The 26,825-nt window shown below is 38.6% G+C and overlaps 1 protein-coding gene across 7 annotated transcripts; it reads right to left on the reverse strand.

The window, feature by feature from the left end:
* LOC139954050 (uncharacterized) lies at positions 1-26,825 on the reverse strand. Of its 7 annotated transcripts, XM_071953716.1 has the most exons (13): positions 26,674-26,824; positions 15,846-15,936; positions 12,503-12,723; positions 11,597-11,792; positions 10,842-10,994; positions 10,105-10,305; positions 9,034-9,177; positions 8,595-8,705; positions 7,475-7,594; positions 6,024-6,134; positions 5,271-5,315; positions 2,947-3,123; positions 1-2,348 (listed from the first exon to the last, which is right to left on the reverse strand). In XM_071953716.1, exons 2-13 carry the CDS (start codon positions 15,931-15,933, stop codon positions 2,005-2,007), a joined length of 1,911 nt encoding a protein of 636 aa, XP_071809817.1. In that variant the 5' UTR covers positions 15,934-15,936; positions 26,674-26,824; the 3' UTR covers positions 1-2,004. The 7 variants fall into 7 exon arrangements, with proteins under 7 accessions (XP_071809817.1, XP_071809833.1, XP_071809826.1 ...); XM_071953732.1 differs by lacking the exon at positions 7,475-7,594 and having other exon boundaries at positions 26,674-26,825; XM_071953725.1 differs by lacking the exon at positions 6,024-6,134.

The raw sequence follows: 26,825 nt of genomic DNA on the forward strand, positions 1-26,825 counted from the left end.
AAAAAAGCTCTGTTACTGCAGTACCTTTCTCTTTTAAACAGAAATTCAGGAAATGGTTAAGATTTCCTCATATATCACAAATGCCTAGGGCTTCCTATACGATTCCGGGTAAACCTTCCTACAGGCTTTCCACATAGTCAGTTCCTGACTTAACTGGTCAGTTCATCCTGCAATGTGACATTCTCTGCTCAAAAGAAAAAAAACTCCCTGAAACACCTGCAAGTTGCTGGGTTCGATCAACCCGGATCTAAGCATTCCTCAAGCTCAATATAGGATGTATGTAAACCAAGTTGGATACACATGTTAAATTTGCATCGGGATTAAGACTATTCGTTTTAGTTTTACCCATACACCGATGTGTGTTAGCACTGTAAACTCAGTACTTTCCCGAGATCTGTGAACAAATCACAAGCATATTACTCGGGTGGGATTCGAACCTTGGACCTTAGCAATTCTAGAGCAAAGTCATACCAACTAGACCACAGAGCTTGCCGAGTAGCAAGAGGCAGTTGGATACATTTAAGTACGTCATTATTCAGACAGGTGATGTGGTCAGGAAAAAGTTAGGAATGTGTCCCTCCTATATTAACGGCTCTGGACACCTTTGGTAATTGTAAAAGACCAGTATTTGTACTTCGTGTATCCAAACATATTCATGAAATAACAAATTTGTGTAAAATTTGACTCCATTGGGTATCTAAGATTTTGATACTGTGGAAATAAACTGATTGGTTGATTGATTGATTAAGATGCAAGAGAATAATGAAAGGAAAAACACCCTTGTTGCACAAAATTGTGTGATTTCAGATGCCTCAAAAGGGCTCAAGGCCTGAAGTCTTTAAATATTTGAGTGAGAAATTATCTCTTTGTCAAAAACTATGTTCTTCAGATGGAGCCTTTTCTCACAATGTAATACTATCAGCAGTCTCTCCATTGCTTGTTATACCAATTAAGTTTTTATGCCAACAGTTATTTTGAATATTTACCAATAGTGTCCAATGCTTTTAAAGGTAGGGTCATGGATTGGTGTTTGGCAACGTAATGCTGATTTATAGGCAATGTTATAAAGAAAGATACAATAGCTTGAAGTTGAACCACAGGTTCAATGTCACTATGGTGTACTTTCCCACAGTGGACTACATGTATAGAAAGAAAACAAAAAACCTTTAAATCCACAAGTACATAAGAAGAAAAACACACATTGAAAATTACAAGAAAATTATCCAAGTTAATCAATCCAATACAAAAATAGTTTATTTACAACATTCCATGAAGCTTAAGTGACATAACTATTTCCAACACAATGAAGGATACTTAAAGGAATTGTTCAAAACAACCTGCCATTGCTGAATGAAGCCACAAGGGGGCGCTGTAAAAGACAACTGTACAGCTCTAGGGAGGATTTCACAAAGAGTTAAGACTAATCTGTGTCTTGTAATAGGACCAGCCTTAAGTGTCTCCTTAAGTGTCCTAGGACTAGTCCTAAGTTAGGACTATCTCTGAGAAATCGACCCCTAGTTCCCTCCACATCAAAAGGGAATGATTTTGGCCCTGTTTACTATTCTAGATCTTTCGGAGAACAAATTCAAATTTGGTACAAAAAGGATATTTGGCTTTGATTTTTATGTACAAGTATAATCTGTTCTCTCGGCTGATTAAACAAAATCTATCAAAATGTGAATTTAGTTTTTCTTATTGTGAAAGGTTAAACCAAAAGCATGTTCTTGATCCTTGATTTGTTATAAAAACCAACCATGTACTTTCACCAAACTCTAAAGATCACTAAGGAAACCAAAGCGCTGCTTTTATTCACAATTTCAGTAATTCTAAGTAAATCATCATCATCTGATTCAAAATATAGAATAGTTTTAAATAAACAGCATTATTTCAAATGTAATAAAACACGAATGTCAAAGGCTGGATGCTTACAAAACACGGGCGTATACAACAACGGTTTTCAGCACACAATTCTGGTACACAAATATAAACAACTTCTTACTTGTGTCAGACCTCCGTGTCGAGATGATTGGATGTCAGCCGCTGTGGTACTCTATCTTGATTGACTACATCCGGTAAAGCGGAGCCCGTCACTTGAAAAGAAATACCATCCTCTTCTTCTTCACTCAATGCGACTGATTCATATGCCGGTGGTGGACTCAGAGGTGGTCCTTCATCGTCTGCCGTGAATACATCTCCATCCGTGTCGTCCAAACTTTCTTCCGTTATTGTATGAACATCGCCTCGTTTGCCCACCTTTGGCGTTCCTGTTTCGTTAACACAGTCGGAATACGTCGGTGGGAGATCAATCGCTCCCGTTGCAGTTACAGAGGGCCGCATGCCTCTTTCATCTACAACGAGAATCAATTTATAAAGGGTTGGTATCAAATTTGGGTAACCATAGAATAAAAGTTGGGTTCCAGCAGTGTCATCAGACGATCTTTAGTACAAGAATTCATATTTATCGGTCTTACCATACACCAAAGTGTCTAAAACTCTTTATACTTTCCCCAGGTTCTTTGGTTGGGACTTAAAGCCGTAGGTCCTGTGTGTTGTGTAATACAAGTAAAAGTACCCAGTGCACTTCTGGTGAAGAGAAGGGGTTCTCCCCAGTGTTTCTAGTTTGATTGGGTGCATATTGCGCAACAGCACCTTGTAATCCATTACATGGTGATAAGTAAACAAATAGTTCTCATACCCCACAGGCATGTATACATGTACTTAGTTTTTGAAAGGGCAAGTGCACCAAGACATTTTCCTCCTTGGTAAAGGGCACCCTATGAGGAATTTCTACTGTTTAGGGCAATAAGGCAAAGGGGGGGGGGGGGCATGGGAGGCACTCGCCTTTGATGCCTCGGTTAAGTATCAGGCCTGATACTGAATGCTGAAGCCCCATGAGCATTGGATATGAGTGCTCTATAAATTATTTATTAGTATTACACAACTTACCTCTACTATGTACACTGACTATTCTTTGAATCCTTGGGTTGGGTTCGTCGTATTGGCGTTTGCGTGCCATTGCAATCAGCCAACAGATAGAGAGAAGACACACAGCACCAACGAATGCTCCGATCATAATACTAGTATGCTGGAGGTCTGTGTAGTCCGTATTAGAGGTGGTGTTATCTACAAGAAACGAACGATAATGCCAAGTTGAAAATGGAGTTGCTTACATGTATGTCGTACTTTAAGCCGGGCTCAAAATCTTTACGGGATTGTTAAAGGATAAAAATCGCTATTGTTTAATTTAAGTCTGGCAGCTTACTGACTATGAAGTTCGTACTTGATTTTTTTTCCAGTGAAATATTTCCCTATGAAATGAAGTCATGTTCAAGAAAACTATCTGCAAACCATAAAACAGTGTCACACTAAAAAAGCTGGTTCTGCTGGTTACAACTGCTGACAATGGGTTTCCATGTCGCAAGTTGTGCATGGTTTCTCACTAATTTCCTTAATCACACAGATTTTCACATGTTTGTTATTTCATGTAAAACTCGTCTGCAATTATTTTATCAGCTCTACCAATCCTGTAGGAGATTGTTTTAGCTGGAATCAAATATTGCCCCTAAATAGCGAGCTTTGAGAATTGTTGCAACTGATACCTTGATTACTACTGATAATATACAGTACATGTGTACATCCTCGTCCAAAATTAATGCTGTTGGGTTGGTTTGGATTAAAGCTTGAATTAGTACAAATAGGACTGAGGCCCCAACAAGAAATAAACAGCAATAAATAAACAGCAAGAAGTAAAAACAGTCATTAACATTGCCAATGTGACAACACAGAAAAAATCATGCTTAAATAAGAACCGACTTACGTGGACTAGACACAGTTGAAAACGCAGGCATGGAAAGAGGAGCCATGTTTAGAACCAGATACAAGTAATTCAGCGTGTCAAAGTTATTTGGTCGAGTGTAACATTGTTAATGGATCCAAACTACATGTATCTATAAAACCCATTTTCATTTTAGAATTCTGTTCAAACAGGAAGGAACCTTTGTTGTGTTTTTATCCTGTAGTACGTGTACTATACACGTACTACTCAGTTAAGCATCATTCTATGATTAAATAATACAACAACAAAAAAGACAACTGCCGTTTCATGCGCTGAGCCTGTTGCTGTTTATGCGCTAAGCAGGAGGCAATACAAAACTTATCCTGTGTTCTTTTTTTTGTGGGAAGGTTTGGTTAGCTCAAGACAGTGCAGTTGGATAAATTCTACAGAAAGTTTAAGACGGAGATAAAGAATTACCAAAAGCTTGGTCCGATGTTTAACAGGTTTCAGGGACTGTACAGCAAAAGTCACCATTGGTCTTGTGGTTTTTTTTAGTTCCCTTAAAAACTTCTGAAGGATTTTAGTAGCTCACAGAAAGATTACACAAAAATGCTCACAAGGAAGTTAAGGGTTTTAATTCAAAGTTTTGAAATTCCGTCAGGTTTCTGGGAAAGTCTAAGTCTAGCAAACAAATTAAGTTCAGCAAAACAGAAAAGTTTGTTAATGATTTTCTTTGAGAAGTTGCCCACCACCACAAGGTATTACCACCACTGTGAGGTCTACCCTTATTCTAATTTAGGCTTTCAACCCAAATCAACTGCCACCAGGGATATGTTGCCTCATACTCTTTGGGGTGAAACAGGGTTACCCCCTCACAGGCCATAAGAATGTAGGCATGGGTATCATCCACTAGGAACCTAGCTGGTAGAGCAGAATACCTTCCCAATTTGTTTACGAAAGCAATTATGGTTAAGGCCAAGAGTGTCATGACCAGGATTTAAACCCACACTTCTTTTCTGACAACACTAGACATGACACGACTTGTACACTCATCAATTAACTAGTCTAACTTTCTTCAGTTAGTAAGAAAAATCATACCGCAAACTATAAACTACAGGAAATGTACATCTTTGGTCACAAAAATGTTTTAAGGTGCATGAGCAAAACCTTTTCTGTGTGTGTGTGTGTGTAAGTAACATAGGAAACACATTTTCAATTATGCATCCCTGTTGAGAAATGTAATGTTTTTCCTTTGTCCATGTACTTAACATCTTACATGCATCTTCCCTTTGACTTTGTACACATCATTCCTTGTCAATCGCCCCAGTCTTTAGGAGACCTTCTGGTTTCTCTTTTGTGTTTTGGTAAGACACAACTCTAGAATTGCAAAGGGAGGGATTCGGTGTCTAAGTACCAAAGATGTACAGATCCTAGAATTGGTAAACCAATGGTGTTGAATAATTTATTGATCATTGCGGAATTTCTCTGGCCTTACCTTCAGCATTGCCTCGAACATTATCATCGTTCAGCGAATTAATATCTGTGAATGGTTGTCATATTATTGTGTTATCTTTGTGACTACTGAGAGTGTGGCACCTATTTAAACAAGTCTAGCTTGCAAAATTCTCCAAGGCCTCAAAATAACCAACGGCACCCACAGAAGTGCAAAATTCAAGGCCTGTACTCCAAAAATCTGCGACTAGAAAAAACTTCCCTAAGTTAGAAGCGCTGCAGCTGTTGATAGTACTAAGTACTTTATTTGGGGAAAGGATTCTATTGGAAGATATTTGAATCATGTGACTTTAATTGTATCTTTCTTGATATTTTTGCCTGTAAGTCAGCTTTACGGTGACAAAACCTACCTTTAACCTTAATACCCTTAAACTTAACCCGTAATGGGCCACTACATGTAATATCACATTTTCAAATGAAATGAAATGTTTCATGACCCAGAAAGAAACGCAGCAACTTATATCTCCCTACTGAGCTTCCTATTTCAAAGGGATATGGTTAACACATTTTCCACCTCACAAACCAACAGCACCAAACTTTATTGCACTGCTTACCGCAGAACTCTAAACTTACAACCTAATAGAATCACACACTTCAAAGCTTTTATTACAGCAAACATGTAATTCTGCTGTATGCAGCTCATTATACAATTTGGACCAGTTTATGAATGAAATAACCCTCTATCTATACAAAAAAGGCTATGGTTGTTGCAAAGCAGACTTGATCTGAAACATACCATAATATTCACAGTGATTTCCGTAGTAATTCTCTTTACAGAAACAACTTCCATCCACACATGTTCCATCATTCAAGCACTCATCATGCGTCTTGCAGCCACTAGACATGTCTGAACGAAGCAGAGAATACACAAAGCGGGGTTGCTACATTATATGTACAATTTCAGTCTTTCTACGGTTAGTTAGGAACTCTCAAAATAAGGCATTTCGGATAGTGATTTTAATAGTAGACACTTGAAATAATAAGTCAATTGCACTTTGCACATACATACTACGATTTTGTTTGGCAAAAGGAAGGAACATTGCACCGTTATGTGTGTGGTTAACAGCTGCGTGAGGCAGACGCGATTGTGCGTCTGCTTATTTAGTGCACATAACATGCGTTAATGGATTTAGCATATTTCATGGGTAGGGTCCAATTTTTGGTAAAATGACTTGCTTGATCAAGTAGAGAGGGTTTAGTTTTTGTAATAACTCCAAAAATTGTAGACGATACAAACGTATTTGATATAATGTATGACATTTTGAAGAAAGATTCCCTTCCAAGAAATGTGGTTTTAATAAAGAAAGGGATTCAAAAGACTTCTTAATATGAGAATCGTTTCATATGAAACACTTCTCAGATTGTAATTTAGTATCTTTTTTGCAGCAAAATGTTGAAACAGATCACAGTAACTGATGTGACATCGTTCACATTTTGAGTAAGTTAAGCAGATTAAGTGATCGAAATATGTTTGCACATGTAGTAACTTAGCAGGGTAGGATTTGAAACTTTGCATGGTGGAAATAAGATATAGAAGAGTTTGCGGTAACACCATGTAATGACTATCTCTAAATGAGTTGGTGTGGTTCTGAAAAGAACCGTTGGTTAAACTCGACGTTTTGAGTCATGCAGCATCAGAGTCCAGCATGCTCCAGAAGACGATCAGAGCATACTGATCGAAACGTCGAGTTAAACCAACGTTTTTTTTTTCAGAACTACCCTAACTCATTTAGAGATAGTCATTACATGGTGTTACCGCAAACTCTTCTATAACTTAGCAGGGTTAATTTGTTTCAGACATCTTCTAAACGCCCGTGTCCAAATTGCCAGCTATGGCTATGGCTGGATCCGCCTGGATCACTGCCTCATCATGCATTGAGATATACACTTGTAGGGCATCCTTCGCAACAGCTGAAGCTGTAACCGAAGCCACCACATAGGAAATGTTGAGTAATGTCCAACAATTATATATATGTGTTAGTTTATGTAGAATGAAGTAGCTAGGTAAATCTAATGAACTCGATTAATATTGAGGATTTGAAACTTTGCAAGGTGGGAATACATTAAAGCATAACTAATATTCATAGCTGATAAGCCAAATATTTTTACTCATCTTTCTTTCCTGAGCAAGACACTTTGTGCTAAAACTTTTTCGAGCCAGAAAGTGTTTTTTAAAATCTAACTTACATGTTTCGCAGTATTGTCCGTAGAAACCACTGAGACATACACAGTGTACACCAGGCCCAGTTGAATACGGCTGGCACGATGCTCCATTTTTACAGGGTGCTGATTCACAATCAGAATTGCCTGATGGAGATCATCAACATAATTTTGAATGTCTGCAATATGAAATCACATGACTGTGTGCTTCGTTTTTGACAGGGCAAGTGCACCAAGGCATTTTCTCCTTTGTAAAGGGCACCCTATGAGAAAATTGTGTACTTCTACTAGAGCATTTCAAGGGCATCAAGGCAATGACCACAGGGCATGGAGGCAATCGCCTTCGTTGCCACCGTGAAGTATCAGGCCTGAAATTGTGTAATGAATCAATCTACATGTACATGTATGTAAACAGTGCACAATCGACCTGTAAAGCCGTGACTCCCGTGTGTTCAGCTGTTGTGTAATACATGTGTACAAGTACATGTAGGTGTAAAAGAACCCAGTACACTTATTGCTAAAAACATGCAAAAACTGGGTTCGCCCAGGTGTTTCTGGGATGGTTGGCTGAAGATTGCACCACAGCACCTTGTATGTAACATGGTGCTACATGTACATAAATAGGTCTTAAAGTTTTAACATAGCTCCGCAGTGTAGTAAAAATAATAATTGCATTGAGATGCCCTCTGGTAAAGGCGCAATATAAGAGATGCCTATTATTACTTAAAACCCTTCATTATATACTGAAAAGGCTTAAGACGAGCAGAGTACACTGTTTGAAATGTCGAGACCACACCAGCTCTTCTCAGAGCCAACACTTCTCCCAATACAGTTGTATGTACATGGTTGTACATGTACCCGCAAGTTTACTATCATTAGTTTTTCTTATGATCCACACCATGCAGAGCTTCAAACATCACCTCTTGCAAAAGCCCGGTTCATACTTCCTGGGAATGCAAATACGAAGCGAGTTTTGATATCACAGGGCTGTTTTCGCAGCGAATGTTTCGACGGAGGTGAGCACATTTCAACTGTTGCGAATTATTAGTTGCGAACTATTAGTTGCGAACTATTAGTTGGGATTTGTATTGCATTCGCATGAATCAGGCTTCAGTTTATTTGTTAAGCATCATTCTTGTCATCTTACCAAATTCACAGATGTCACCCCAGTATCCACCTGGGCAAAGACACGACGGTTTGGTCACAGGGGAGCAGGTTCCACCATTCAGACACGGTGAACTGTTGCAGTTATTGTCACCTAATATTAAGATACAGAGAATGCCATCAGAGCCCAATTTCATACAGCTGCTTAAGCTGATATCCTGCTAATACTTGCTAAGCAGGGAATAGGCCCAGGGTGGATTTCACAAAGAGTTAGGACTAGTCTTATTAGAAGTCTTATTAGGACCAGCCTCATTAGGACTCGCCTTAAGTTTTTAATAACTCCTAGGACTAGTCCTAAGTTAGGACTATCTTCGGGGCTAGCCTACTTAGTAGGATCAAGGAATACTTATTAACTTCATTGCCGTGGAGTGATTTCATAATTGGTCTAATTGTTGTAGGTAAAGTTTAAAAATTTGACGTACCATGACATATGTCCTCTGGGCTGTCCATAGTTTCATCCGAGCCATCGCCACAGTTGTCAATGGAGTCGCATGTTAGTGATGTCTTTATACATCGGTGATTAGTGCAGTAAAAATAGTCTGAGCTTCCACAGTTATTTGCTGAAACTGAAGAGTTAAAAGAAAACAGAACAGTATTAAGTATTCCAATTTTATAAAATTCACATCATGGGCAGTGGTATAACCATAGCCCCCCCCCAGTAACCTTGCTTGAACTCTCTTAAATAGTGCCCCAAAAGTACGACATTGTTAGATGATATTGAATGGTAAGACAATAGGAGGGTTGACTATGTACTGTGTACCTGTGAGGCATTCACCACACGATATCAAATTGCAGGCTTGAACATTATCTATCATCCAGTACCACAGAGGATGATATTAAATGGTCAGACAGTGGGAGGGTTGACTATATGCACTTTACATTCACACGGATTGGCATAGTGCATCTACCATCCAATACCACAGTAGATGACATTGAACATGTTGAATGGTCAGACAGTTTCTGATCAGCAGAGTGCGGGTTCGAGTCCCATTCATGACACATGTGTCCTTCAGCAAGACATTTAACCACGATGCCTCGTCCTTTGGATGGGACGTAAAGCTGTTGTCCCGTGTGATGTGTAATGCACGTAAAAGAACCCAGTGGACTTATCGAAAGAGAAGGGGTCCGCCCAAGTTTTCTTGGTTTAATTGGCTGCATATTGCGCCAGAGCAACCATTACATGGTGCTATGTAAAGGAGTACGTTTCATAATTCAAATGTAGTCCCACACACATATGTGTACCTTGCAGGAAATACTGAATGTTGAAGTGCCTTGAGCATCACTGAGTGACAGATATGAGCGCTATATAAGAAGCCACTAAAAGTATTACTATTATTATTTATATCAATATAAACTGACACCCCCACCCCCGAACAAACATAGGGACACTGCCAACATGGGTCGTTGGTTCGACTCCCACTCTAGTCAATTCTTTGTTCAACCCCAAAAGTTATTCTTATTTATGTAAGAATAATAAGATGAAAGTATCTTACCAGGGTCCCTGAAGGCAGTGACTTCAATCCTGAGTGTTACCCTTGAGTCTTGTATGAGTCCATACCATCGGATGTACATAGACTCCTGACTAGAGATGACTGATACCTTAGTATCTAGTGAGCCCTCATAGAGAGCAGCTGCTTGCGAGGTGATGCCATCTCGGATTACTACAACACTTGTAACAACTCTGTTAGTCACAACTAGCCACAGACAAAAATACACACTAGATGTTAACAAACAGGAAAAAGTAGTGCAGTAAATGATGAAATCAAACTCTTCCCTTTCTAGATCCATATAAATAACAGCTGTAAACAACTCTGCAAACAAGTTGTTAAGAAGAATGCTATTTAAACTTGTTTGTTTTTCATTTCTTGTAATTTTGATATTTGTACACCAACAACAATCTTTCTAAAAAGCACCAAAGAACACACTTTAATAGAATTTCTGCAAAGATAATTTGTTGCCCTTCTCGTTCAAGCAGGTCTTTCACACTGATATAAAATTGAACATTTCATCTTTTCATTCTAGAATTAATTATTTAATTCATCGGTAACTTTAGAATGCTCAGTAATTTTCTATTGATGTTAAGGGGGCAGAGTGACTCCCCAGTAGGAACTTAATTTATTGCCTGAGGATTCTGTGGACTCGAGTGTCCAAACAAGGCAATGAGCACCCAAATTAGCACACATTGAAGTGCAAGCTGATCCTCAGCAACACAAACAGCTGATAAACTTACAATCGGCCGCCACACTAATCTTCATTCCAGGGGCAGCTTCAATGTAATACAACACATCGATGAATTCACTGTTGAAGAAGGTGGGAAGGGCATTAGCCGGCCACTCGGAGAGTTTGTAGCCGTTCCCAACGTCCAGTTTGGTGGAATCGGAATCTGTTAGATAAGAACAGAGAAGTTTAACATTGGGTCAGATGATGTTTAAGTTGTAATCCAAGCTCCTTTCAACGAGGAGTGATATGGTGGATAGTGTAATTTAACACTGGGAAACAAAATACAGACTCATCCAAATGTCTTGGTACTCGGTAGAGACTAAATACATTTTATAGAAGAGCTACTGCACCTTTGGTTTTGCTAATTGTTTTAACTTTTATTGTGACATCGTTTCTGGTGAGAACTTCTATGAGAGAAATTTAAAGTTGTACTGATACAAGTTAAGGAGCATTCAGGCATTAATCAGGGGCACAAAGGCATTGAAGCAATGACCCAGGGGTATGGAGGCAATGACCAGGGGTACGGATGCAATGAGCAGCTGGGCATTGAGTTTATGAGCAGGTGCGTTGAAGCAATAGGCAGTGGCACTGAGGCATGGAGGTTAAATGAATACAAATACAAAAACCAGGGGCATGGGGGCATTGAGGCGATCGCCAGGGGCATGCAGGCAATTCCTATCAATTCTGTGAAGTATCAGACTTTAACTTTGATTTCAAGTCAACAGTTTACACGACTCAGTGATCTGAATGAGCTGTTATACTTACAGAAATAGACATCTCTAAGCTCCATATACTCTGCTAGTGTTAGATACTTGTATTTAGCTCCATAAAACCTGGAGGATGCGTCGCTGGTCCGAGCTGCCTGCACAAGAAGTTCAAATCGAATCTCTTGGCCCGTTAGATCTAAAACATGTGGTCGTTGACAACCACAGTTTACCCATGTTCTTGATGGTGAACTTATCTGTAAAGAAAAACAAATATGATATGGTACACATTAGTGTGGTTACAGTTTGCATTTTTGAGAAACCTTAGTCCAATTTGAACAATAAAGATGTTCAAGCACACACCAAATTGCATAACACAGAAAAATCTTGCTCACTAGGAAACCAACAAAAACAACACGTACCATTTTCCAGTGTGCTATTTTCTGCAGTGCCCAGAGTGCCGGAGTGTGATCATGGTGCTGGCTTTTTGACTTACAACAATGCTAGTTGAAACATACTGAGTCAGTCCCAACTAGGTCCAACTTCATAAAGCTGTTTAGCAGAAAATACTGTTTAGCAGAAAATACTGCTTAGCAAATTACCTTGGACGGTGCCCCTTGAAAACTTGAGCATTAACTTTGAGATTTTGTAATGGAAGTGCCCAATTGCAAAATGAAAATGGCCTTGCCCTCGTAAGATGAGGTGCACGTATGGCTTGTTCAATTCCATCAACTAAAAGAAAATAAGTTAATGTATTCCTATTCCAGTCTCGTAATAACCCACTGCCCCATAGCAAGTGCTGTGGTGCCCTGTGTTTTTGCTGTAGTTCCCTTGTGCAAGATTCCTATACAATTTCCTCATAGACATGCCCCTTACCGAAGGGAATTTGCTGTGCCCCTTCAAGATTCAAGGCCTATACATGTTTTATAAATAAAAAGGTTTGACAAATGGGTCTGTTTCAACTTACCGTTAGTGTATCTATTTCCCCAGAGTCACATGATGTCATCAGTGAACCACTCAGATGAAAATCCTCAAATGTGATCTGTAGATGTCTAGTAGGGTCATCGGGGACCAAGTTGAGCCAGCAGGTGTACCCCTCAGGAAGCTTGTCATAGGAGCCAGGGAATGAGGGTGATGAGAGAACACCCTCTGGGTTTGTGGAATTGATGTGAATTGTAATGTTGCATTCTGGATAAAGAAATCAAATTATGGGATAAATGCTTGATGAATATGTTTCATGTGGCCTGATGGGGTGAATGGCTAAAGAGTACTGGACTTTCTCTGGTGTTTCTGATCAGTAGAGTGTGGGTTTGAGTCATGGTCATGGCACTTCTTAGTGTGTCCTTGAGCAAGATGCATGTACCATACATTGTACATGTACATGTCATGTAGGACATGAAGCTGTTGGTAGGATTGGCAGTGCACAGTAAAAGAACCCAGAACACTTTTTGGTGGAAGAGTAGGGGTTAACTCTGGTGTTTCAATCAGGTTTAAATTTACAGGCAAGCACCATTATTAACCGGTTTCCTCAGGTTTGTGAGCTACAGCTATCTAGATAAGTTAATATAACTTGAGGCATCCTTTGTTTCATTACAAGAAACATCATTAAATCAAGCCTGACCTACATGTACTGTGTGTAGTACTTGAACTGATATACCAACATCTTTGGAGGTATAACATTGTAACCTGTAAGGGTTGAATTCTACAATCAAAAATAATAAAACAAGTTTTTAGTATATTATACACTTCAATGTACTCTGAAAGGATGCACTTTAAACAGGCAACTAACTTTCACACTACGATCTGTAATGCAATTACAACATCAGACATTATATCAGAGGAAACTTTAAAGGTATCATATTAATATTAATAAGACTACCTCTCGTTAAATTCCTGTTTAAGTGTATTAGTGCTCGATGTTATTAGATGTACGTACATTTGCACGTAGGCCTACATGTAAATGTCTATTGGCATTGTAATCCAGTGACCCATAATGCATACTTTACACTGACAAAGCACAAAAGCTCTTAAGAATGAACAAAGCCATACATAAAGTAGAGACCTTCACAAATGTACCAGGTTGTTATTATATTACACCAACAATGTCGTACACCACTACAATGTGGTGCTTTAATTTGTTTGTAAACCTACATGTATTACGTGTACCACATGTTGAATTTTCTGGCATTGGCAGACTAGTTGAATAAGGTTTTGTTCTGTAATTTTCATGACACTCAATGGTGTAAATAGTATCAGCTGAACCAGCTTCAAAGTCGATCATTGGCATAAAAATGAAAGATCTTGTTTTCTGTCAAAGAGCTGAAGTTGGAAAATCTAAAAGACGACGAGAAACTTTTGAAGGGGCATCAAGGCCAAGACCAGGGGCAAAAGAGGCCATGTCCTCCATGAAATTGCACGCCAGTGTAAATTAATTAGAAATACACAGAAAAAAATCACGATATTCAAATCCACACGAGATTTGCATCTCAGGATACAGTAGATTTATTTGTAAAGTATTAAACATTGTGGATGCTCTAGTCCATTACAGAAAGAATCAAGAGTATCATCTGAAAAACCAATACCCGTGAAGTGTTCCCAGTAGTGGTTAGTGTGAAGTAACTCAATCAAGGGCTGACCTGGAAGCATGACACAACTTCACCCTAAGGTGGACTGCTCAGTAACTGAAACGTATGTGCCAGCACAAAGTACATACATGTACATGTATACTGCACACACTAACTTCAGTTTTCATCTTTATAGGCCAACTGTCTTGTTTTCCTTTTTTCTTCCAGTAGTGCCTTGTATCCTTTGGCGCATTATTATTATTCAATGAAATTGCAAAACAAAACATTGCGCCGGCGACGTAGCTACAATAATAGATCCAGTTATTTTAGTTGTCTAGCTGTTTATGATTATTGGTAATCGCTCCTAAAATTAGTAGTGATAAAAACTTACTCGGTTAGAAGTTAAGCTTTGACAGTGTATTAGCATTCTACAAATAATTCACTTTGAAAATTAATGGCGATATATAAACTACCTCAGTAAGACAAACAGCAGAATTAAATAAGCATTTTACGAATCAGTTCATTTGAAGTAATTCGGTTTGGAAAATGAGTTTTTCTTCCTAAAAATAGAATCTGAGAAGTGTTCCTGTCACCTACATTTCTCAGATTTGTTATATGGATTATCAAAATAAAAAGCATCTCTTCAATACAAAGGATGGATCGGTGAAGCTGACAGACTAAACGTTCCTGCTGGCAAGTCACTGAAAAAGTTAAGGCGGACCCTGCTCTCCCTAGAGACATTGTTGACACACAAAGTGGGAAAACTAAGATGACCTAGAGGTCATACAGTAGCAATGAACTTTGACCCATAGACTGGCAATATGAGTAGATTTGTTTTAGACCAAGCTGACAAACATGTCATGGCAACCATCATAGCATGCTGCGGTATTTATACAACTACAAAACCTGGCATAGTAACATGACAGCGTGGTGTCCATCTTGGCAGCTTGACTTATTTTTTAACTGTGAATCGGATTAAGGAGAACTGGTTCAGTGAGTTTATTGTCTTGGCACACTGCCAAACATTGTTTGTAAACCAACGGATTAGCTTGAGGGATTAATTTGATAAAACACTGCAAAAATAAAATTAAGCTGGCTTTGCTATTAATGGAATGAGAAAGTACACAGAGTCTGAGTCCTATGGGGAAATAGTCTCAACATATTTACAGTCCCGGAATGACACAGAAGAAACGGAGGCCATGGCCTCTGTTGCCCCATGTCTTAATCTGTGTGCCCCTTCGGAAATTTCTAATAGACTTTTGCAATGAAATTTCAGGCCTGTACTGACAATGATTGATCACATCATAGTTGTTTGATTATTTTATTAAACGTTTTCTTTGTAACAAGAGAACTCCAGAGCTGGATGTATTTGAAGTGGAAATATTTCAAATATGTACACGTATGTTATAAATAATAATCTGTGACCAAATCTTGATTGATTTCACAGTCTGCATATTCTGCAGCATCATATCCACACCACACGACATTCATGGGTTGGTTGTGAGAATCATTGAAATTACTTCCTCAAGTTAAAATGCTGATGTTTGAGAACTATTTCCATTGTTATTACTTGCTTTACATAACTTGTGCTTCAAGACTGTGTTGATACAAGTGTAACTGTAGATGCAGAATTGCAAAAAATAAGTTACAACAAAAACACAGATTTGTAAACATGTTTACTATCGTTGTAGTCTCAATTCCCAATCACATCCCTGATACTCAGAAAGGGATTCATCATATTATTACCTGTACTTAAAACTCTCCGACAAAAGCATACCATCAGCAGCAGAATGACAAAGCAGCTTCGCTTGATTCGCTCAGTAATCCACATCATTTCCTGCATACAAAATAATGCAGTAGAAAAATAGGTCAACAGACAGGAGTGCACAAAACATGTCATAAACTTTTAGAACAACTTTGTCATCGAGAAGTACACTCCGATGACCCCTGATTTCCTTTTGTTGTTTTCAGTTAAAACCAGAGTAAAAAGGAGAGGTCAGTCCAATGCTCTAAGGTCCAATGTACATGTACCAGGGAAACCATGTTACATGATGCTATGTAAAATGAGTAGATCTCATAATTCAAACCTAGTCCCACATGGTCCCACATAAATAGATACGTACAGTATGTACCTTACAGGAAATACTGTATGTTAAAGGCAGTGGACACTATTGGTAATTGTCAAAGACTAGCCTTCACAGTTGGTGTACATGTATCTCAACATATGCATAAAATAACTAACCTGTAAAGATTTGAGCTCAATCGGTCATCAAAGTTGCGAGATATTAATGAAAGAAGAAAACACCCTAGTCACACAAAGTTGTGTGCGTTTAGATGGTTGATTTCGAGACCTCAAGTTCTAAACTCGAGGTCTAGAAATCAAATTTGTGGAAAATTACTTCTATCTCGAAAACTACTCCACTTCAGAGGGAGCCGTTTCTCACAATGTTTTATACTGCCAACCTCTCCCCATTACTCTTTACCAAGTGAGGTTTAATGCTAATAATTATTTTGAGTAATTACCAATAGTGTCCACTGCCTTTAAAGCGCATTGAGCATCACTGAGTGCAGATGCATGCTATGAAGCCACTATTAGGTGGTATAATAAGTATCAGTGCAATTAATTGGCATGCTGTTTATTGTTTACTGTACATTGTAACCAATGTCAAGCTGGACACATGAATGTTAAAAAAAAAAAACATGGAGTTCAAATTTGTATCAGTAAGTGCCCCCTGCCTCCTCTTGCCATGCAATCATTGAGACCCTTGAAATACATGTACTTCATTTGATAATATTTACAATGTACATGTACCTTGTCCAACTGTCAGCAGGACTACATATGAAACTAAACCTGGTGTCTACTGTCACAGTGTGGTGTTTAAATTATTACCAACATACTTGTTAGGCCTTACATCCATGTTGTACAAACACCCCATTGCTTGTACATTGTACACAGTACCCGAGTTTATGAAGTGATTAATTTTAATCATGACCATAGGTCATATTCCCTCATCACATGATGCCTTTGCTGAATAACAGTACAACAAGGTCAAAATGTGGACACTACTAATACTTGGGTGTTACTGGTGACCCATGTAGATGGGATCAGTGTGCTGTATGGGTGACCACGATATCTGGGCACTTGTCCATAGGTTAAGGATCCACATTTATCTTGTCAAACTGTGTACATAAATATTTCAGGGGTTTATGAGTAAATAATTTCAAGAAATCAGCTTCAAAATTATCCACCACCGAAAACAAATTACATTGGTACAAAGTTGCAGTTGTTTTAAAGGCAGTGGACACTCATGACACTATTGGTAATTACTCAAAATAATTATTAGCATAAAATCTCACTTGGTAACGAGTAATGGGGAGAGGTTGATAGTATAAAACACTGTGAGAAACGGCTCCCTCTGAAGTGACGTAGTTTTTGAGAAAGAAGTAATTTTCAACGAATTTGATTTTGAGACCTCAAGTTTAGAATTTGAGGTCTCAAAATCAAGCATCTGAAAGCACACAACTTCGAGTGACAAGGGTGTTTTTTCTTTCATTATTATCTCGCAACTTCGACGACCGATTGAGCTAAAATTTTCACAGGTTTCTTATTTCACGTAAATGTTGAGATACACCAAGTGGGAAGACTGGTCATTTTGACAATTACCAATAGTGTCCACTATCTTTAAGATGGTATCGTAATTACTATAACATAAATGACATTAAAAACTAACTTTTAATAATAATAATAATATTATACCGCGCTTAATACTACATTTTTAAGCACTATGGTGCTGGTGTCCTTAAAGACTATTATAAACCAGGGCAATAGCACCAAAAACAAAGAACAAATCGTAAAAAAATTAAGCAAAACAAAAGCAGGAAGTAAACATTCTTTTAGAGGAGGGTACTTTCTACTGTCACTGTTGACAGTATTTTTAACAGTTTTGAGAAAGGATTCTCTTTAAAGTTGTGTGGTTTTCGTGTACATTTTCGACCAAAAAAGATTGAATCTGAGACACATTTTTTGTGTGGATCGTTTCTCAGGTGTCTGCGGGTTGGTGTCCGTGCTTGTGTTGCCAGAGATGCGGATGGATGGATTTGACATTCTTAAAAACATGTTGGGACAGTTTTTGCTACAACACTGTATTCAGCTAAAACTTTCATGTGTAACTTTTAACCTTTCTTTATCACTTTGCCTTGCTCTGAAGCATTGACTAAAATGTGATCCTGCCTTTAATGTCGCCAGACAAAAAACTGTTTATTTTTCTTGTCTGCAACTTCAGACTCAGTCTCGTTTTAAACGCAGTTTGCCAAAAGAAACATACAAAAAGACAATTTATAAGAAAACACAAAACACAACCAACCTGCTGAACTTATCTACATGTACTTAAATACAGTTCGATTTAAGAAGTAATAGCACATTACTGTATACATCAGGCTGTAATGTAGGCCTACCTGTTCAGAATTTTTACTTTTGCCTGGCTAAAACACACAAACCTTTAGGTCATAGTGTTGGTTGTCAAATGTCATATATGCAAGTAAGAGACAAAGTACACATTGATAAGGTGCAGGAACATTTAGTTTGCAAATAATTACTGCAACAAGCCTGTGTACAATGTTTTGTTCGTAATTTGGGGGGGGGGGGCGCGAGGTATCCACAAGATTTTATTTCATTATAGAATCAAAAACCAAAGTGACTAGAATAAAAATGAAAACACACAGTTTTATCATCTATTTTTCACTAAGAGAAGATTTGTCTCTTTTGTTTTATGACTGGTACTCAGCACTGATTGAAAATTATTTGTGAGAATCAAATTCAACATTTGAACTTCATTCTTTTAAAACAAAAATGTTAAATTGAAAAGAAAAACTAGACAGCGAAGCTGCCATGGCGAGCTGCCAATCACCAGATAGAACCAATGACTGACAGAAAAACCAATCATTTGATCAACTGATGGTCACAGGGGTAGAGACATTGACAAGTATGAAGTTAAGACCATTTAAGGTTTTCATCTTTTCATATTATCTACATGTAAGCAGCAATATTTGATTGAAGTTTTAAATCTGTACATCATTGCAATAAAGAACTGGAACCATTGATGCACTCTTTGAATTTTATCTTTTCATATGTATCTATACGACAGAAGCAATGTATTAAGTTTCAAATCAGTACTTCGTTGCAATAAGAAGTTATGACCATTTAAGGTTTTCATTGTTTCAGCTCATTCAACTGGAACCATTGATGCACTCTTTGAATTTTATCTTTTTATATGTATCTTTACGACAGAAGCAATGTTTGACTTAAGTTTCAAGTCAGTACATCGTTGCAATCAGGAGTTATGATCATTTTATGTTTTTCATTGTTTCAGCTCATTCAACTGGAACCAGTGACAGAGAGATTGATTTTTGTTTAAACAAATTATTTCAAAACTTTTAAATTTAAGTTTGACATGTTTGAGTTTGTTTCTTAAAATCCAGATGTCAATGTTTGACTTTGAGCCTGAAAAAAAAACTTAAACATTTTTTGTATTCCAAAAACTTAAACGGTTTTTTTATTCCAAAAACTTTAACATTTTCTTATTCAAAAACTTCAACATTATTGGAAAACATAGCTAAAAACTACAAAAAAATTACTGACAAGTATAACAATCTCACTTGGGCTTGTACATACCAAAAACAACTCAACTCAAAGACTGAAACTTAAACCAAAATTTTTAACATTTCCACTGAGTGCGGACGGCCGGACGATCGGACAGACGGACAGACGGACGGACAAAATCGGTATTACATAGGCTTGCATACTGCTAAAGCAGCTCGCCAAAAAACAGACAACCATACTTGTCAAATCGAAGTCTTGAGTTTACTGGATCAAAACTGAAATCACTGACCTCGGGCCAGAGTAAAAGTTGAGCCTCGTAGTGTAAACATCTACATGTATTGTTTAAATCACTGCCAAGGATCATGGACCTGCCTGTAGGGTCTACATACATCTATTTCTACCTCCATGATGATCATGATCAAACATGGTACCATAAACTGACCCTGGCACTTACGTATCCAAAAAATGACCAATACTGAAGAAAATCAGCTACAAAATGTCTATTGAAAAACAATATCTGTGCTTAGGCATCCATTTACTCACAACAATCTAAACTTAAGATTGGGTCAAAGATTGAATTTAAGAACTATCATAAAAACTTACTTGATGAGAAGCACTGCACTTATGATGGTTTTGGGAAAGGATTCCCTTTGAGTTAATATGATTTGGATATTTGTACACCCCGGAACAATTGAAACACGTATGAGTAACAATTCATGCATGAATAATTTCTCAGATTTCTAAGGGTTGGTGTCCACTTGTGAAATGCTCCGGCCAGTGATGCATTTGGTTCCTGGTGTCATTTCGCTTTAAAGACACTGGACACTATTGGTAATTGTCAAAGACTAGTCTTCACAGTTGGTGTATCTCAACACATGCATAAAATAACAAACCTGTGAAAAGTTGAGCTCAATCGGTCGTCGAAGTTGCGAGATATAAATGAAAGAAAAAACCACCCTTGTCGCACGAAGTTGTGTGCTTTACTGCTTTCATATGCTTGATTTCGAGACCTCAAATTCTAAATCTGAGGTCTTGAAATCAAATTCGTGGAAAATTACTTTTCTCAAAAACTACGTCACTTCAGAGGGAGCTGTTTCTCACGATGTTTTATACTATCAACCTCTCCCCAATACTCGTTACCAAGTAAGGTTTTATGATAATAATTATTTTGAGTAATAACCAATAGTGTCCACTGCCTTAAACGTTCTTAATAAAAGAAAACAGACAGTTTGTTGCTGTTTTCTCAACAGGTAAGCTACATACTAGACACTGAACAGCTTGATCATTCACAGAGACTTTTATTGTATCAGTGCTTATAAATCTATACTATTAAAAGCGTAACCTGCGCCATCTTGGATTGAAAATTAGAAGGTCCAGTGGTATGGCATCCTTGTGGAATCCAACACGGTTGTTTGTGTGGAATTCAATACGTTTGTGTGGTTTTAGACGTCGGGTTGCAAGTCTGCAAAACCCGGATCCAAACTCGCACTTACAAGTCATGTGATTGGAGGAAGTTTGGGCGGCGACCGTGCGTCAACCACTGGTCGATGTTGTTACCAGACTTCCTAGAAATCTTTCTGACAGGCGACTCATTGGACAGTGTTTCGCAGATGGTGCTCCGGATTGGTTCATTCATTGCCCCTTGAACGCCCACCCGCCATTCGATCCGCCCTTTTTGGTCAGGTTACTTTCGTGTTGTACTAAGCATGGTTCTCCGGATTGGTTCATTCATTGCCGCGCAGGGTCGAAAGGGTCGAAGAGGCTGGGTGCCAGGACAAATCCGAAACCAATCTCACGAATTTGACCGAATTTGCATTGAATGGATTAAGTACCGTAGATTGATGTTTCGCAGGTGACCATGTGTCAACCACTGGTCGACGTTGTTATCAGACTTCCTAGAAATGCTTCTGCGGGTGACTCATTTGTTGAAAAGATTAAATGTAGAATATTTATAAAAAAGCATTCACTTCCAAACGGCATGAGAATTATCATGATGAACAAGGATGGGATCAAATGGAAGCTTAATAATTTGGAAACATTGGGTAGGGCCGGCTATAGGTTGGAAGGTGTCTAAGGGAACTTTACAATTAATAACATTTTGGGGGTGGGGGGCCTTACACAAAGAGCCATTCTGGTCAGTGTATTGTGAGTGGTGTGTTGTCTGGTTTGAGACAGGCCACCTGTTGCTTGGTGAAGAAGGTCGCCGTGGGACCACTTTAGGTTGACAGTGGGTGGCGACCTTGGACCTTTTGCCAGTAAACTCAAATGGGTACATGAATACCGTTTTAGAATACGGTCTGTTCATGGAGGTATAATGTTGCAGTTTCAGAGTTTAACCATGGCGGTAGAATTGTGAAACCATTCCTTACTCTATGGTGAAACTTATACACCAAGTCAAAGGCTGTTTTGAAGCTGTAAAAAAAAGGACTTTGCTTTGCATTTGGTCAAAGTTGTTTAGCAAAACGACATTAAGTTTCCTTTTGAATAAGTCCATTCACAAAATTGGTTAGAGCAGTGTGTCGGTCAGGTCTCAGAATGTACATTTTGCCAAATCCATTATGAAGATTAATTTAGTCATCGGCCCGTCGGGTTGGTTACTGATGGAGATAATATTAACAAAAGAGACCTCGTGCGGCTGAATGGGGTACATTTTTAGGAGTTTGTCTATTGACCCAAACTGGACGTAACAAACCCTAAACATGACTTGACATGCTTTCTGAAAGTGAAATAAGTTAGAGAAAATTAAGGAGTGGGGACGAGTTTATCGTTTTTATTTAGTTTGTGTTATAGGGTTCCAGAGATATGGGATGTATGGAGGTTTGTTCCTAGAGCAGCGTGAACATGAACGCGGTCAGAAATTGTGTCGTTTGTCGTTCAAATTTCGCGAGATGCAATAAGCCCAAAGTGACAATAAAACAAAAACCAGACCTGCCAAGTCTCACACATTAGGCGTGAGACTCACGCACTTGGGCTCTGTCTCACGCTCACACGCACATCAACCATTATTGGGGCGAGATCGGGAAACAAAATTAACGACATTTTTTGTACAAAATTTGTACAAACAGAGCGCAAAATTGCAGATTGCGCACGCGTTTGCTCATCCAGTAGGTTCAGCTCAAATTCGGCAGAGCGCAAAACGCTTATTGCGCACAAGTTTGTTCCGATTCTTTTAGCAAATTCGTTGAAATGCGCTCCACTAGCGAAGACACAACAGGCAGAAGAAGTGAGCGATTGATTTTGGACACCATTTTTAGTCTATTTTTTTCAAGTTTGGAAGGATATAATCTGACACAATCGAACCTCCACATTAACCATCAACATCTCCTGTGTGTACCTCAAGTGAGTTTTAATTATTCTGAGGAGGCTTTTGATGCATTTTGAAACACTTTTTGTCCACAATTAAATTTCACATTGTTTTATTTATTTATAAAAAAAAAAATAAAAAAAAAGGTTGGGCGGCGATTTAAAAAGGCCTTCTTAAACTGGCAATTTTTTTTCCGGGGGGATGGGGGTTGAGCTTTGAAAAATCTCACACATAGCTAGCCTCTGGACTTGGCATCTCTGCCTGCAAAACACTTTTTTGACGTTCACGTTAAGTGCTCCCGTTATACATGCAGCCTATTGACCAGAAAGTTTACAAGACCAATTCAGATGAGAATAAACTAAAAAGAGGCCTACGCTCTTACCACCCCCACCCCCCCCCCCCGAAAAAAACAGTAGATAAATTAGATTTGTGGCACACAGCATGTTCCAAAAACACGCTTTACTTATAGTGCTGTAGCAACGCTATGTATCGTGGGACGTAAAAATGTCATTTTTGACGATGTTTTTTAAAAAGGAAATGCAAGCATTATGAATGTATATCGAGTGTGTGGAGAAAGTTTTGGTAGTGTAGTACAAAAGAAACTTTAGTTATTGCTGGCTAACGGTCAGTTTCACCTATCAACGCTGATTTGAAAAACGTGTAACGTTAGGGAGGCCCAACATATTAGACCCCTATAAGGATCACGGGGGAGCCTTATAGTTTCTAGATGAATAAGGTACGTTGTCTAACCCAAAACGAGGTGGGTACAGCCACTGCAAGTAGTGGTGGACGTGCGAAATAGCTTCATTTTGGGTTAGAATTATGACGCCATGCATAAATATTGAGAGAGGCGTATAACACCCTCACCCACATTTCGAAATATTTGTGTAAAGGATTTTTATATCCTAGCGGGGTGCCGCGCGAAGCGCGGCATCCCGCTAGTCAGTATTATTTTGACAGAAACCAATACATGTATAACCTTACCTTCAATATATTCAATACCAAGGGACTGGGAGGCCAGATCCTTTATACAAAATGTTCCTGGTATTCATGACCTTGTATTCACGGTACTGTAGCATGGTCTGTTGCAGATCCAAGTACCTTTGACCGATCCAGTGTACAATGCAGCCAAGTTTAATGGGCCGATTGTCACCTCATATTTTTTCTCAGTACACTTACCAACGGAAACAGCTGCATTTGACCCTGACCCCCAATAATTATCAAGGAGGCCTCCTCAATATTCCCACACTGCATATTGTTATTATTCTATAACTACGTGTTGATGAAAGTACCAAGATATAACCCATAAAAAGAGCAGTAACCGAGAAAGAACCACAAATACTATACCAAGTTGCATAGCACATTGCAAGGTACAGCATGCAAACAGTCAACTGTAATTTAAGTCTCGTAGGCATCCCATGGATTTCTACAGTTTATGAAACAGTATCCACCCTCAAAGATGTCTGCTGGCACAATGCCAGTAGGCCTACCATACTGTACAATGTATTGTAAAGCCTGTATGCTTCGTTTGTGAAAGAGCAAGGGCACCAAGGCATTTTCTCCATGGTAAAGGCGGGCACCCTATCATCAGGACATTTTAAATCTCTACTGTCAGAGTATTTTAAGGGCACCAACCAATTCATGGCAATGACCAGGGGTATGGAGGTTGGAGGGAAGGAACAGGTCAGAGGGTATGTAAAAGATGTAAACAAGTGTGAGACAAATTCAAGACCTGATGTGTACATGTAGGCCTACATGTACACAAAACACTACACATTTGGTGTCATGGGCTATTTTTCCCACTGTTGTGTCCTCAATACGGTAAATTAACATGGGCTGAAGAAAGATGATTAAAAAGAGGGCACTATCAGATGACATTTCTATACTATTTGCTATATCTTTTTGATAGTATCCAAAAAGGTGTAGGTTTCTGGATTCACGTTTTCAACTCAAGAATTGACTCAGTCAATTTCTAATTCAGCCTTTTCAAAAGGCTATATTTAAGAGAAAATGCCCCTGCTACAGTAGCATGGCTAAACTAGTGCTAAATGTAGGGTCGACCTTCCATAAACCATTTGGTTGGCTACTGTACTTTAAAATCAGTTTGCATTTAGCCGTTTCTTTTCATGTTTCTTCATCTTCTTCCAAGTAAAGTGCAGGCTGCATGGTAAAAACAGGAATATGGTGCGCGCGCTGTTTGTTTGGACTTTTGAGTTGGAACCTTAAAGGAACACGTTGCCTTGGATCGGACGAGTTGGTCTATTAAAAGCGTTATAACCGTTTGTTATGAAATGCATATGGTTAGAAAGATGTTTTAAAAGTAGAATATAATGATCCACACAAGTATCACTCGAAATTGCACGGTTTTCCTTTTACGTCGCGAACTATCACGGTCGGCCATTTATGGGAGTCAAAATTTTGACTCCCATAAATGGCCGACCGTGTTAGTCGACAGGGTAAAAAGAAAACCACGCAGTTTCGAGGCATATTTGTGTAGATCATTGTATTCTACTTTTACAATATCTTTCTAACCATATACATTTTACAACAAACGGTTACAGAACGCTTTTCAAAGACCAACTCGACCGATCCAAGGCAATGTGTTCCTTTAACCCAAAGGTTTGCCTTGATCAGCATTCTCCCTTGACTCTGCCTGTTTAAACACCTACATGTAAGGACCAGAATAAATTCTGTTATGATGATGTCCAGTATTTAATAAACAAATTGCTCCATTGGAAACAACCGTATGGTGCATACAACTGGACTAAAAAAGCTATGGATACTTTTGGTTTGTGTAGTATAACACTATACACTGAAGTGAATACACACCCCAAAAACAAGCTAATATCGGGTGAAGGCGTCAGCAGAGAAGGGTTACGTTATCGGATCTATACATAGTGTATATGGGCCAACTTTACACAATACTCCGGCCATGGATAGAGGTAGAAGAAATCTCCATACTGCATTGCTTCAGCCATCACAACCTTGACCTTGTTGAGCTTGAGGCTAGCCCGCTAGGTCTACCTACTTTTTAATACAATTATATTTTTAGGGGCCTATAATTTGTTTATTTATTATAGATGAGGTTAACCTCTAAGAAACTAAGGCTTTTATTTTTTAGGGAGCCTTTTATATAGTTTCTAGAACTTAGAAGTGTGGATGAGGAAGAATTACCTCAATTCAATTCAATTCATTTCACTTTATTTCCAAATCCAAACAAATAAACAAAACAATTAGCAGTGATCATGCCTAAAAAACAACTAATATTAATAATGCTAACCTACAGGCTACAATCCCCTACATTCTGACTGACACATTATTTGTATTTTCACTTCATTCAGATAGGGGCCTACTGATTAGTACGTACAGTATACTAATCTATTACTAAATGTAGAGTAATGTTATTACTGTTCTGAGTGGGTGCCCTGAGTATTTGCAGACTTGGCTCGTCGCCATTGATGGGAGTTGTGTACGGATCCTTGACAATTTCCCCCTTGACGTGTTGTCTGCTGAATGTTTGTTTACAAATAGTAGACTCCCCTTTGCCACGGCCTCGGCTGGCTTCCTTCAATACCTTTTCACTTTATTTTCTTGAAACAACCTAAAAATGATAGCTTTACAAAAATCAGAACCACCCTGGACTGTCAATGTTACTTCATCATTGTACTTACCTTTCAATCACACTTCTAACGAACAAGCAATCAATTAGTGACCGATGAGTGGAGTTTTGTTGTCAACTTCTGTCTGGTTTACGTTTATAATAATTAGTTAACAATGTATTCGTACGTACACATGTCACTCTCACACACATATCACACGTACA

Source organism: Asterias amurensis, chromosome 2 (genome assembly GCF_032118995.1).
Source record: "Asterias amurensis chromosome 2, ASM3211899v1".
NCBI lineage: Eukaryota > Metazoa > Echinodermata > Asteroidea > Forcipulatida > Asteriidae > Asterias > Asterias amurensis.